The sequence below is a fragment of the Sturnira hondurensis genome, unplaced genomic scaffold (genome assembly GCF_014824575.4).
Source record: "Sturnira hondurensis isolate 20B ecotype Veracruz unplaced genomic scaffold, ASM1482457v3 Scaffold0001120, whole genome shotgun sequence".
NCBI classification, from domain to species: Eukaryota; Metazoa; Chordata; class Mammalia; order Chiroptera; family Phyllostomidae; genus Sturnira; species Sturnira hondurensis.
The window spans coordinates 1,489,625-1,500,436 of NW_028073751.1; the positions used below are offsets into that span (position 1 = coordinate 1,489,625).

The 10,812-nt window shown below is 54.9% G+C and overlaps 1 protein-coding gene across 1 annotated transcript; it reads left to right on the forward strand.

Annotated features, from left to right (window-relative positions):
* The first annotated feature begins 5,930 nt into the window (after nucleotides 1-5,930).
* On the forward strand, nucleotides 5,931-9,979 carry EGR1 (early growth response 1). The gene is made up of 2 exons (XM_037061338.1): nucleotides 5,931-6,508; nucleotides 7,436-9,979. The coding sequence occupies exons 1-2, from the start codon at nucleotides 6,208-6,210 to the stop codon at nucleotides 8,761-8,763; spliced, it is 1,629 nt and encodes a 542-aa protein (XP_036917233.1). The 5' UTR covers nucleotides 5,931-6,207; the 3' UTR covers nucleotides 8,764-9,979.
* Nucleotides 9,980-10,812: the final 833 nt, after the last annotated feature.

Below are 10,812 nucleotides of genomic sequence, written 5' to 3' on the forward strand. Positions count from 1 at the left end.
CAGGGAACTCTGGGACATGAGGACAGGAGGAGCCTCACCTATGTTTTCACCTACATCCACCCATTCCCTCTTTCTTTAGCAGACCCTCTGCGCCACCTCCCTGAGGGATTGTGCCCCAGTGTCTTCCAGGTCAGGCCTAACCCCACTGTCTGGCATAGGGCCCCTCAGACAGACTCTGAGGACAGGAGTCCAGACCCCGACTGTCTCAGGCAGACCCCGCCCAGGGCCAAGTCCTCCTTGGTCTCTTCCCCACAACCTCTGAGTCCCACCTGGAGCATGCCAAGCACCCTCTTCAGAGCCCAGGTGACCTCCCTCTGCATGGGTCCTTCTCAGAACGTGCTTTCTTCACCTGTGCTAGGACTCAGGCTCCCCTCTGGCATCCAGCTTCCTGCCGGGAACTGGAGTGAATGAGATGGCTTCACACTCCAACACTCTGGATGATTCTCTCTCACTTCCCCTGCATTTCTCCGTGTCTCTGTGTCTCCCTTTCTCAGCGTACCTCCCTCCCCACCCTCTAGCTGGCCTTTCTTCTCCCCACTCAAGACCCTCTGGGGGGTGGGAGCTGAGCTACCCCACACTGATTGAAGACCAAGCCCTCCATGTTTCCGCCAGAGCCCGTCAGCCATCGGAAAGTGTGACAGGCTCCCTAGACAGAACCCGAAAAAGAGTCACTTCCTGAGCCCCGGGGCTGGCCACAGCAGCGGCAAACCACAATCTGAGCAGCAGCACATGTAGGTGCTGACGTAGCCTGCGTTGGGGAGAAGGAAGCGGCAGTGGAAAAAGGGGCTTGTTTTTCTCAGAGAGCAGCAGCCTGCTCAGCCCTGGGGCGGGTGTCGGAGACATGATGGTTCCTGCTGGTTTCTCCTAGAGCCCCTGCTGCCATGGACAAGCTCGGTTCTTCTCATACCCCTGCCTCCTCCCCCACTGTTTGTCTGAGGAAAGTCTGAGCACAGGTAGCAGCTCAAACCTGCAGATCCTCCCAGGGCCTCTCACGTTTTCCCAGGGCTCCTGGCCCCAGTCACATAGTGGGCAAGGTCTGAGAGTCCCTGACTCATCCCTAGCATGCGTTGAGTCCCTGTGGGCACCGGACCAGAGTGCAGGAGTGGCTCAGAGCCCACCTTACCCTCAACCTGGTTTCCCGGTTTCCAGGCCAGTTGTCCCATCTGGGCTGTTGGTCACAAGTTGGATGCCTATGCTGAAATTTGGTTTCTTGGAAAGGGACAGTTCTTTTTGTCACATCTCCTCCCTGTTCTGTCCCCTAAGCCACAGCAAACAGCAGTCGTGCCACTGGCCATACAGACTAGAGGAATGTGGAGATAATTCAGATGCCCCTAGTCCTACTGCAGAGAAGGCGGCCCAGCAGCATAACCCCACCAGGACACAGGCTCCCAGGCCTTTTCTTTTATAAGTTGCCCCATCACAGAGAGGGCTTAGGGCTGGGAAGCACGCAGGGGCTTTGAACCAGCTCCGCTCACTGTTCCTGGGCAGAAGCTGTCTTTAGCAGCAGACACAGTGGAGGCTGGGTAGGGTTTGGAAACCCATCTCCTCCTCTGCATGAGCTGTACAGGGCAGAACAAAGGAGATGACAATGGAGGGTACAGTGGAGCCCTACATGTTCTCCCTGCCCACACTGCAGCTGGAAGCTCCAGGCTGATCATGGCCAGACCTGTCTTCCCCCTTAGGCCTTCACGCAGCCGTCCCCTCTGCCTGGAATGTTCTCCTTCCCACTCTCCTCTGTGCAGAGTTGGTTTCCTCTTGCCCTTGTTTTTATATTTGTGCAAATGTCTCCTCTGAGATGTCTTCCTTCACCTCTCTGGTATGTTACACTTATAATCTGAAATTATCCTTTTTATTTATGTAATCGTTTAATTCCCTCTATCCCACTGAATGCTAGTTTCCAGAAAGGCAAAACTACATTTGCCTTCCCCCATTATGGAATCCCCAAGACTTAGCACTGCATCTAATACAAGCGGTGGCCAATACACTTTTTGTTAAATGAATTTTTATTCCACCTTACCTCCTACTGCTTCCCAGTAGGAACCTTCTCTACTCCAGGCCATATTTTCCCAGGTAGACCACACACGGACTCTCCTGGCCACCTCACCCCCAACCCCAGCCTGAAACTGCCTCTCACTTTCTAATCACAGGGTTTGGTCCTTGTCATATTCTTTCTATTCCAAAATCTCTTCATCATCCCTGCCCTGCTCCCAGTCCCCTGAAACCTCTCCCTTCCCTTATTCCTTATGCCCTTTGGTGTAACTGACTTGGTGCCTAATGGGGCTGCTTCCTATTCTTAATTCTCTTGTAAATGGAACCCAGACTTCTTCAATCCAACTGTGAGTTCCTCAGAGACAGGGGCCTATGCCACAGGCTTTATCCCAGGCCTTGTCCATAGTTAGTCCTCAGAAAAGTTTTTGGCTCTTGTGGATAATGGTTGTATTAATCAGAACCTCCTGGGCTGTGAGTAACAGAAATTGAAATGCGTCTGCTTTATTTTATTAAATGAGAGGGATTCACTAGCCTGCAGGACTAAAACTCCCAGGCTTTGTCCAGAGATTTACTCTCTGGTGGTAGATCTCATCTCCCTAACTTCTGCACTGGCGTCATTCCCAGGTGGGTTCTCTGGCCCAGACGGTAAGATGGCTTCCAGGCTCACACTCCATTGGCTGGATACCCCCAGGGAAAGAAAATTCCTCTTTTTCAGGAGTCCCCACAGTGATTCTCATTGGCCTGGTTTGAGTCATGTGCCTATCCGGATTCAGTCTCCATGGCTAGACAGATGATCCTAGATGAATGACAGCCCACTCTTAGGTCTAGGATGGGATTATCTTCCCCTAACCACATGGAGTGGGGTTATTCCCAAAAGGAAATCACTGGCTGGGGAGGAGTTATGAAAAGAAAGGGGCCCTGGCTGGTGTGGCTCAGTGGATTGAGTGCTGGTCTGCGAATCCAAAGGTTGCTGGTTCGATTCCCAGTCAGGGCACATGTCTGAGTTGCAGGCCAGGTCCCCAGTTGGAGCTGTGCAAGAGACAACCACACATGGATGTCTCTCTCTCCCCCTTTTCTCCCTCCATTCCCCTCTCTCTAAAAATAAATAAATAAAATCTTTTTTAAAAAAAGAAAGAAAGAAAAGAAAGGGGAACTGATGGTGGGTATGCAAAACAAAAGATCTTAACTATATGCATGTCCAGAGCCCAGCTTCGGTGAGGACTTTAAGATACCTCAGATCAGCCTGCACTTCAGAATCCTACGGGACCAGCTTGCCCTGCCTGGAGGAGGAGGACATGCTCTTGGGGTCCAGGCAGCTGTCCAGGGACAGAATAGGGATCCTAGAATGAAATGCCTGCTGAGTTCTGTCACTCACAAGCTCAAGAAGATTATGATTCAGTTGGCCTAGTGTAAAACCTTTCTCAGAGTTCCAGAGATGATTGTGCTACATGGTCACGGTTGAAAAGTTCTGCCTTAGGAAATGATGTTCTACCGCAGCAAGAAGGATACATATTAGCTCTTCAAGACAATGTGTCCTGTGTTAGAATGTTTCTCCCTTTCTGTACCACTTCTCAGAAAAGGGTCACTGGGGCTTGCTTGGAGTCTGAGGATGGGTGGGTGAACTGTGGCTGACCCTGTGGGTCAAAAGCCCCTGGAAACAATAGCCACTGTTTATTGAAAACCAACTGCAGGGCGGGCACTGTACTTTGGGACCTCAGAGATGGTGGTCCATGTAAGTTTCAGCCCTCACAACAATTCTCCCATGTGGGTATCATTAACATTAGCCTTATTTTACAGCTGAAAAAAACGAGACACAAAAAGCCTGGGGAAGGAACCCCACCAAGGAGTGGTAAAAATAGGCATTCAGAAATAGAACCGTCTGACCCTCCTTGGCCTGGCCTTCCTGCCCCGCAGGAGGCCTCAGACAGGCTCATCACTCCTGCCCCTTAATGGACAACTCGGTGGGTAGGTGGTGGGATTGGGCCCCCTACCTGGCCCTAGACCCTGGGATGGGGAGCTCAGACCTAGAGCAGAGAGACAAGGGAGTCCTCGTTCATTGCTGGGTTCCTAAGTAGATTTTTGTAAGAAAATGTCTGTGTGTGTGTGTGTGGCGGGGAATGGCTACATAGGGATGAAGCAAATAGAGTTACAACCCCATCCCCACCCCGCATTCAACCCCCTTGACCCCGACTGCATGAGGCTGTTTGGAGGTTCTCAGAGACCTAGACCTGTCCCCGTCCCTCCTGGTGTCACTGGCACCCTCCTTCCGCACACACACACTTTCCGCTTTCTTTTTTCAATTCAGAAAAACACCACCTCCCCTAGATTCAAAGATAGAGCTGGAGACTTCCGCTCCAGCTCCCGGAATCCCTGAGGTCTTTGGGCTGCGCACTTGACTACGGGGTAACCGGGACGGTGAAGGGCTTCCCTGCTCGCGTTCGATTCCTGGGAGACCTGCAGTATCAGATCCCGCCTACACCTCTCCCCGTCCAAGCCAGGGAGGGGGAGTGTTATCCCGCCCGCCCGGAGCCTGGTCGCCTCAGCAGTGGCGGCTCCCCGGGGACTGCAGGGAGAGCCCAGGTTGCGGCGCCTGCTCAGTTCGAGCTCACTGCGTCTAAGGCTCCGGGGGTCTGGCTCCGCGCCCAGCACAGGAGCCGGGAGGGGGAGCAGGAAGACAGCGGAAGAGCCCACTTGGTCAGGAGCTCAGGGAAACCAACTGGAGAGCGACCTCCAGGGGGCAGCACCAAACCGCTACGCAGGGCCTCTACGTGGTAGTGTGGGGTCCCCAGGCTGTCCATAGGGAAGCCCCCTTTTCAGATTCCCGCACTGCACCCCACCTCCAACTTGCTCTGGATAAAGATAGGAAAATCCCCCACCACCACAAGGATCACCAGCTTCTGATGGCAAAAAGACTCTCCTAAAGCAATCAGATTCCCTCATCTGGTCACCCAAAGGTGGTCTCTCTCCCGGAGGCGGCCAGGGAATAGCCTTTCCGTTCCCGGTGGCGCAGAGGGATCCCTAGGCTCCGATATCCCATTTGAAAATGTAGGGGAAGCAGGTGACCAACGCAACGCACAGGAACCATCTGGCTGTTGTTTCTTAGCCTCAGTTTCCCCAGTGAACCCTGGAAAAGGACCTTGCCGTAGGTCGAGGTCCCGGGTCAAGGCCCCGCCTCTCCTGGGCGGCCTCTGACCCCGCCGGCCCAGCCGCTCCTCCCCTTCGCTCCCGCCCGGCTCCCACGGTCCCAGAGGTGGGCGGGCGAGCACTGGATGACGGCTACAGAACCGTGGCCCGACTCGCCCTCGCCCCCGCCCAGGGCCGGGCTTCCCCGAGCCAGTCCCCGTCGGAGCCGCCTGAGCCTCGGTGCACTTCTCGCTCTGCGCCTGAGCCCTCCTCGCCAGGGTGTCCCCGACTCGTGCGCGCGTTCGGGCTCCCGGCTTGGAACCGGAGAGGAGGGAGGGAGCCAGGGAGCAGCAGGCGGCGACCCGGAAACGCCATATAAGGAGGTGGAAGGATCCCCCGGCCGGAACAAGCCTTATTTGGTCAGCACCTTATATGGAGCGGCTCTATATGGCCTGGCCACTTCCGGCTGCGGGAGGAGGGAGGAAGGGGGATGGAAGAAGGGGGAGGGAAGGGGCGGGGGCAACGTCGGGAACTCCTGGGCAGCCTGTGTCCAGGAGTCCCCAGCTACGGTTTGAGACTTCAGCTTTCTCCAGACCTGGGCGCTCAGGGTGCGGGATCAGGCGCACGGCCCGGGGTGCGGGATTGGTGGTGCCCACCGCTCTCGGATAGGGGCTTCACGTCACTCCGGGTCCTCCCCGCCAGTCTTGCCATATTAGGGCTTCCTGCTTCCCATATATGGCCATGTACGTCACGACGGAGGCGGGCCCGTGTGGTTACAGATCCTTCAAATAGAAGCGGATCCGGGGAGTCGCGAGAGATCCCAGCGCGCAGAACTCGAGGAGCCGCCGCCGCCAGCCACCGCCGCCGCCAGCTTCCGCCGCCCAGGACCGGCCCCTGCCCCAGCCCCGGCAGCAGCGCCGCGTCCTCACCGGCCGGCGGCGAGGGCAAGCCTGGAGACTCCACCTGCGCTCTCCACTGTGTGCCCCACGCCCCGCATGTGACCCGGCCAGGCCCCCGAGAGTGTGTCCCCCAAAGCTCCCGCCCTGGGCTGCGCCCACCCGCCCCAACACCAGCTCTCCAGCCCGCCTGTCTGGGATGGCCGCAGCCAAGGCTGAGATGCAGCTGATGTCCCCGCTGCAGATCTCCGACCCGTTCGGCTCCTTTCCTCACTCGCCCACCATGGACAACTACCCTAAACTGGAGGAAATGATGCTGTTGAGCAACGGGGCTCCCCAGTTCCTAGGAGCCCCCGGCGCCCCCGAGGGCAGCGGCGGTAACAGCAGCAGCAGCAGCGGGAGCGGTGGAGGTGGAGGGGGCGGCAGCAACAGCAGCAGCAGCAGCGCCTTCAACCCTCAAGGGGAGACGGGCGAGCAGCCCTACGAGCACCTGACATCAGGTAAGGGGGGGGTGTTATGCCGAGGATTATTCCCTTCGCTACCATCCTAGCGTCCAGTCCTTCCCCACAGCCTTTGCAGCTCTCCCTTAACCGCAGCAGTGCTGCTGGACCTTAGGGATGCAAGTGAGGTTTCCTTTCCATTCCTCGATTCCCCAGGGTCATGTGCTAGAGGGATGCCTAGGGACATCCACCGCCCCCCCCCCCNGTAAGGGGGGGGTGTTATGCCGAGGATTATTCCCTTCGCTACCATCCTAGCGTCCAGTCCTTCCCCACAGCCTTTGCAGCTCTCCCTTAACCGCAGCAGTGCTGCTGGACCTTAGGGATACAAGTGAGGTTTCCTTTCCATTCCTCGATTCCCCAGGGTCATGTGCTAGAGGGATGCCTAGGGACATCCACCGCCCCCCCCCCGCCCCCCACGTCCTTAACTGAGCGCAAAGAGGCGAGCTTTTGTTTCGGATGAAGACCTATGGGGCTGCGTGGGTGGGTGGAGGTGGGGGGAGGGCTTGTTTTGATAAGCAGGGCTGCGAGGCGCTTTCCTCCCCCAGAAAGGCTTTCCTGCCTGTCGCCGGTCCCCAAGGAAGAGCCGTAATCCCTGGCGAGGGGTGTCCTGTCAGCCCGGGGCAGGGGATGCGCACTAGCGGTGGCCAAAGGGGTGCTGGCGGGAATCCCTGGGCCGCGCAGCCGCAGCTGCGGAGCGCTGGGAGCTGCAGTGGAGGGGGATTCTCCGTATTTGCGTCAGCTGTTGTTGAAATGGGCTCTGCCTCTGGAGCGGGTCCAGGAACATTGCAATCTGCTGCTATCAATTATTAACTAGCTCGGCAGTCAATGGTAGCCAGCCCGACCTCTTGCCTGGCAGCTCTGCTCCTCCTCGTCCTCCAGTGATTGCTCTCCAGTAACCAAGCCTCCTCTCCCTCTTTCTCCTACCAGAGTCTTTTCCTGACATCTCTCTGAATAACGAGAAGGTTCTGGTGGAGACAAGTTATCCCAGCCAAACCACCCGGCTGCCCCCCATCACCTACACTGGCCGCTTTTCTCTGGAGCCTGCACCCAACACTGGGAACACCTTGTGGCCTGAACCCCTTTTCAGCCTGGTCAGTGGCCTGGTGAGCATGACCAACCCACCAGCCACCTCAAGCTCAGCACCATCTCCAGCTGCCTCTTCCTCCTCCTCTGCCTCCCAGAGCCCACCCCTGAGCTGCGCAGTGCAGTCAAACGACAGCAGCCCCATTTACTCGGCGGCACCCACCTTCCCCACACCTAACACTGACATCTTCCCTGAGCCACAAAGCCAGGCCTTTCCAGGTTCTGCAGGTACTGCACTCCAGTATCCGCCTCCTGCCTACCCTACTACCAAGGGTAGTTTCCAGGTCCCTATGATTCCAGACTATCTGTTTCCACAACAACAAGGGGACCTGGGCCTGGGCACCCAAGACCAGAAGCCTTTCCAGGGCCTGGAGAGTCGAACCCAGCAGCCTTCGCTCACTCCACTCTCTACCATCAAGGCCTTTGCCACACAGTCAGGGTCCCAAGACCTGAAGGCTCTCAATACCACTTACCAGTCCCAGCTCATCAAACCCAGCCGAATGCGCAAGTACCCCAACCGGCCCAGCAAGACACCTCCCCACGAACGTCCCTACGCCTGCCCAGTGGAGTCCTGTGACCGCCGCTTCTCCCGTTCAGACGAGCTCACCCGCCACATTCGCATCCACACTGGCCAGAAGCCCTTCCAGTGTCGCATTTGCATGCGCAACTTCAGCCGCAGTGACCACCTCACCACCCATATCCGCACCCACACAGGCGAGAAGCCCTTCGCCTGCGACATTTGTGGGAGAAAGTTTGCCAGGAGTGATGAACGCAAGAGGCATACCAAAATCCATTTGAGGCAGAAGGACAAAAAAGCAGACAAAGGTGTTGTAGCCTCTTCCACCACGCCGTCACTCTCTTCCTACTCATCACCAGTGGCTACCTCCTACACCTCCCCGGTCACTACCTCTTATCCATCCCCAGCCACCACCTCATACCCATCACCTGTGCCCACCTCTTACTCCTCTCCTGGCTCCTCGACCTACCCATCCCCTGTGCACAGCGGTTTCCCCTCTCCTTCAGTGGCCACCACATACTCCTCTGTTCCCCCTGCTTTCCCTGCCCAGGTCAGCAGCTTCCCTTCCTCAGCTGTCGCCAACTCCTTCAGCGCCTCCACAGGGCTTTCGGACATGACAACAACCTTTTCTCCCAGGACAATTGAAATTTGCTAGAGGAAAAGAGGAAAAAGGGAAAGGAGAGATAAACAAAGGAGACGTAAAGGACAGGAGGAGGAGATGGCCATAAGAGGGTTTCCTCCTAGGCCAGATGGAGGTTCTCAGAGCCAGTCCTCCCCCTCTACGTGACCCCAGGGTCAGCATGGAAAGTCTGTTGGCCAACAATCCTTTCTGCCCACTTCCCCTTCCTCCTCTGCTCTCTTTGACTTCAGCTGCCTGAAACAGCCATGTCCAAGTTCTTCACCTCTATCCAAAGAACTTGATTTGCATGGATTTTGGATATATTATTTCAGTTTCATCTCCACCATATGCCTGACCCCTTGCTCCCTTCAGTGCTAGAAAATCGAGTTGGCAAAATGGGGTTTGGGCCTCTCAGAGCCCAGCCCTGACCCTTGTACAGTGTCTGTGCCATGGAGTTTGTTTTTCTTGGGGTAATCTTGATGTGAAAATAATTTGCATATTCTATTGTATTATTTGGAGCTAGGTCCTCACTTTGGGGGGGGAGGGGAAAGAAAAGCCCAGCAAACCAATGGTGATTCTTTATGTTGTGATGATGCTGTGGCAATTAAGTTTGAAGCTTTTTTTGAAACAGCAGTCCTTGGTATTAGAGCATGTGTCAGAGTGATGTTCTGTCAACTTTTTTTGTAAATATTGCCTGACTGTATTCTCACATGTGGCAAAATACGGTTTGGTTTTTCTTCTTTTTTTTTTATAAGTGTTTTTTTTTTTGTCCTTTTAGTTTAAAGTTTCATGTCTTGGTGCCTTTTGTGTGATGCGCCTTGCTGACAGCTTGACCTGTGCCAGTTTAAGGGACGTGCTCACCTCGAGCCTTAAGGGGAGCAGGGAGTGATGATTTGGGGAGGCTTTGGGAGAAAAATAAGGAAGAGGGCTGAGCTGAGCCTTGGTTCTCCAGAATGTAAGAAAACAAGTCTAAAACAAAATCTGAACTCTCAAAAGTCTATTTTTTTAACTGAAAATGTAAATTTATAAATATATTCAGGAGTTGGAATGTTGTAGTTACCTACTGAGTAGGCGGCGATTTTTGTATGTTATGAACATGCAGTTCATTATTTTGTGGTTTTATTTTTACTTTGTACTTGTGTTTGCTTAAACAAAGTGACTGTTTGGCTTATAAACACATTGAATGCGCTTTACTGCCTATGGGATATGTGGTGTATATCCTTCAGCAAAATTAAAAGGAGAATAAACTAGCTGTGGTTGCACATGTCTTTCCTGGGCTAGGGGTGGGCTCTGTAGTCCCTGTCCCTATTGAGGGGATCAGTGGGTTTTTGCAGAGGCAAGGACATTCCCACTAGAGTCCGTGGGGCCCACTGTGTGTCATTGGAGTTAATTCTTTATGAGGACTGGGTGTGGGTCTCCTCTTCTGATTCCGGGCCAGTTCCGCCTCAGTCTGATGGGCTGCATCTTGATTTTGGTTAGTTAAAGCTAAAGAAGGCCAGAGTATGATGGAACACGTATGGTCAAAGGCAGTGCTATCCTCTGAGCCCCAAATAGTCAGCGAGCCCTGCCCACCCCATCTCTACAAAGGGTTGGGGAAATCTATGTCCTCAGGAGTTCTTACCATGTACTTGGCAGGAGTCTTAACTCCTAAGGGGTGGGCACGAGGGCTTTGGGGAACAGTAAAAGCGGGATCTGACTCAGCCTCTCCCTCCCAATATCCCCGGAAACCTGAGAGTGTTGAAGAAACCTAGAAGAGGTGAGGGCTGATTCTCAAGCCAAGGATCCTTCCAGGAAGAAATCCCATTACTTGCCAGCTGGAGCTGCCATCCTTGGCAGCTTCTGGGGACACAAGACAGAGTGGGCAGGAGGCTGGTCTGGTGTTGGAGGTTCCCATCCAGACCAAGTCTGTACCTGTTTTGTTGGAGGCCTGAGATACTAGGTTCTTCTGGCCCCAGCCCCATGAGGGTCCACACTCATGAATATAGAGCAGTCCTCGTGGGCTCATGAACATCCGCCTGTTCTGTGAGAGGCCTTGAGCAGGCCACAACAGCAATGCAGATTGTCAGTCGGGGAGACAGATGTAAG

Excerpts from the sequence above, each read along its gene's own strand:
- EGR1 (XM_037061338.1), top strand. The coding sequence starts at position 6,208 with ATGGCCGCAGCCAAGGCTGAGATGCAGCTGATGTCCCCGCTGCAGATC. Across the intron at positions 6,509-7,435 it reads CTACGAGCACCTGACATCAG|AGTCTTTTCCTGACATCTCT; the intron begins GTAAGGGGGGGG and ends TTCTCCTACCAG.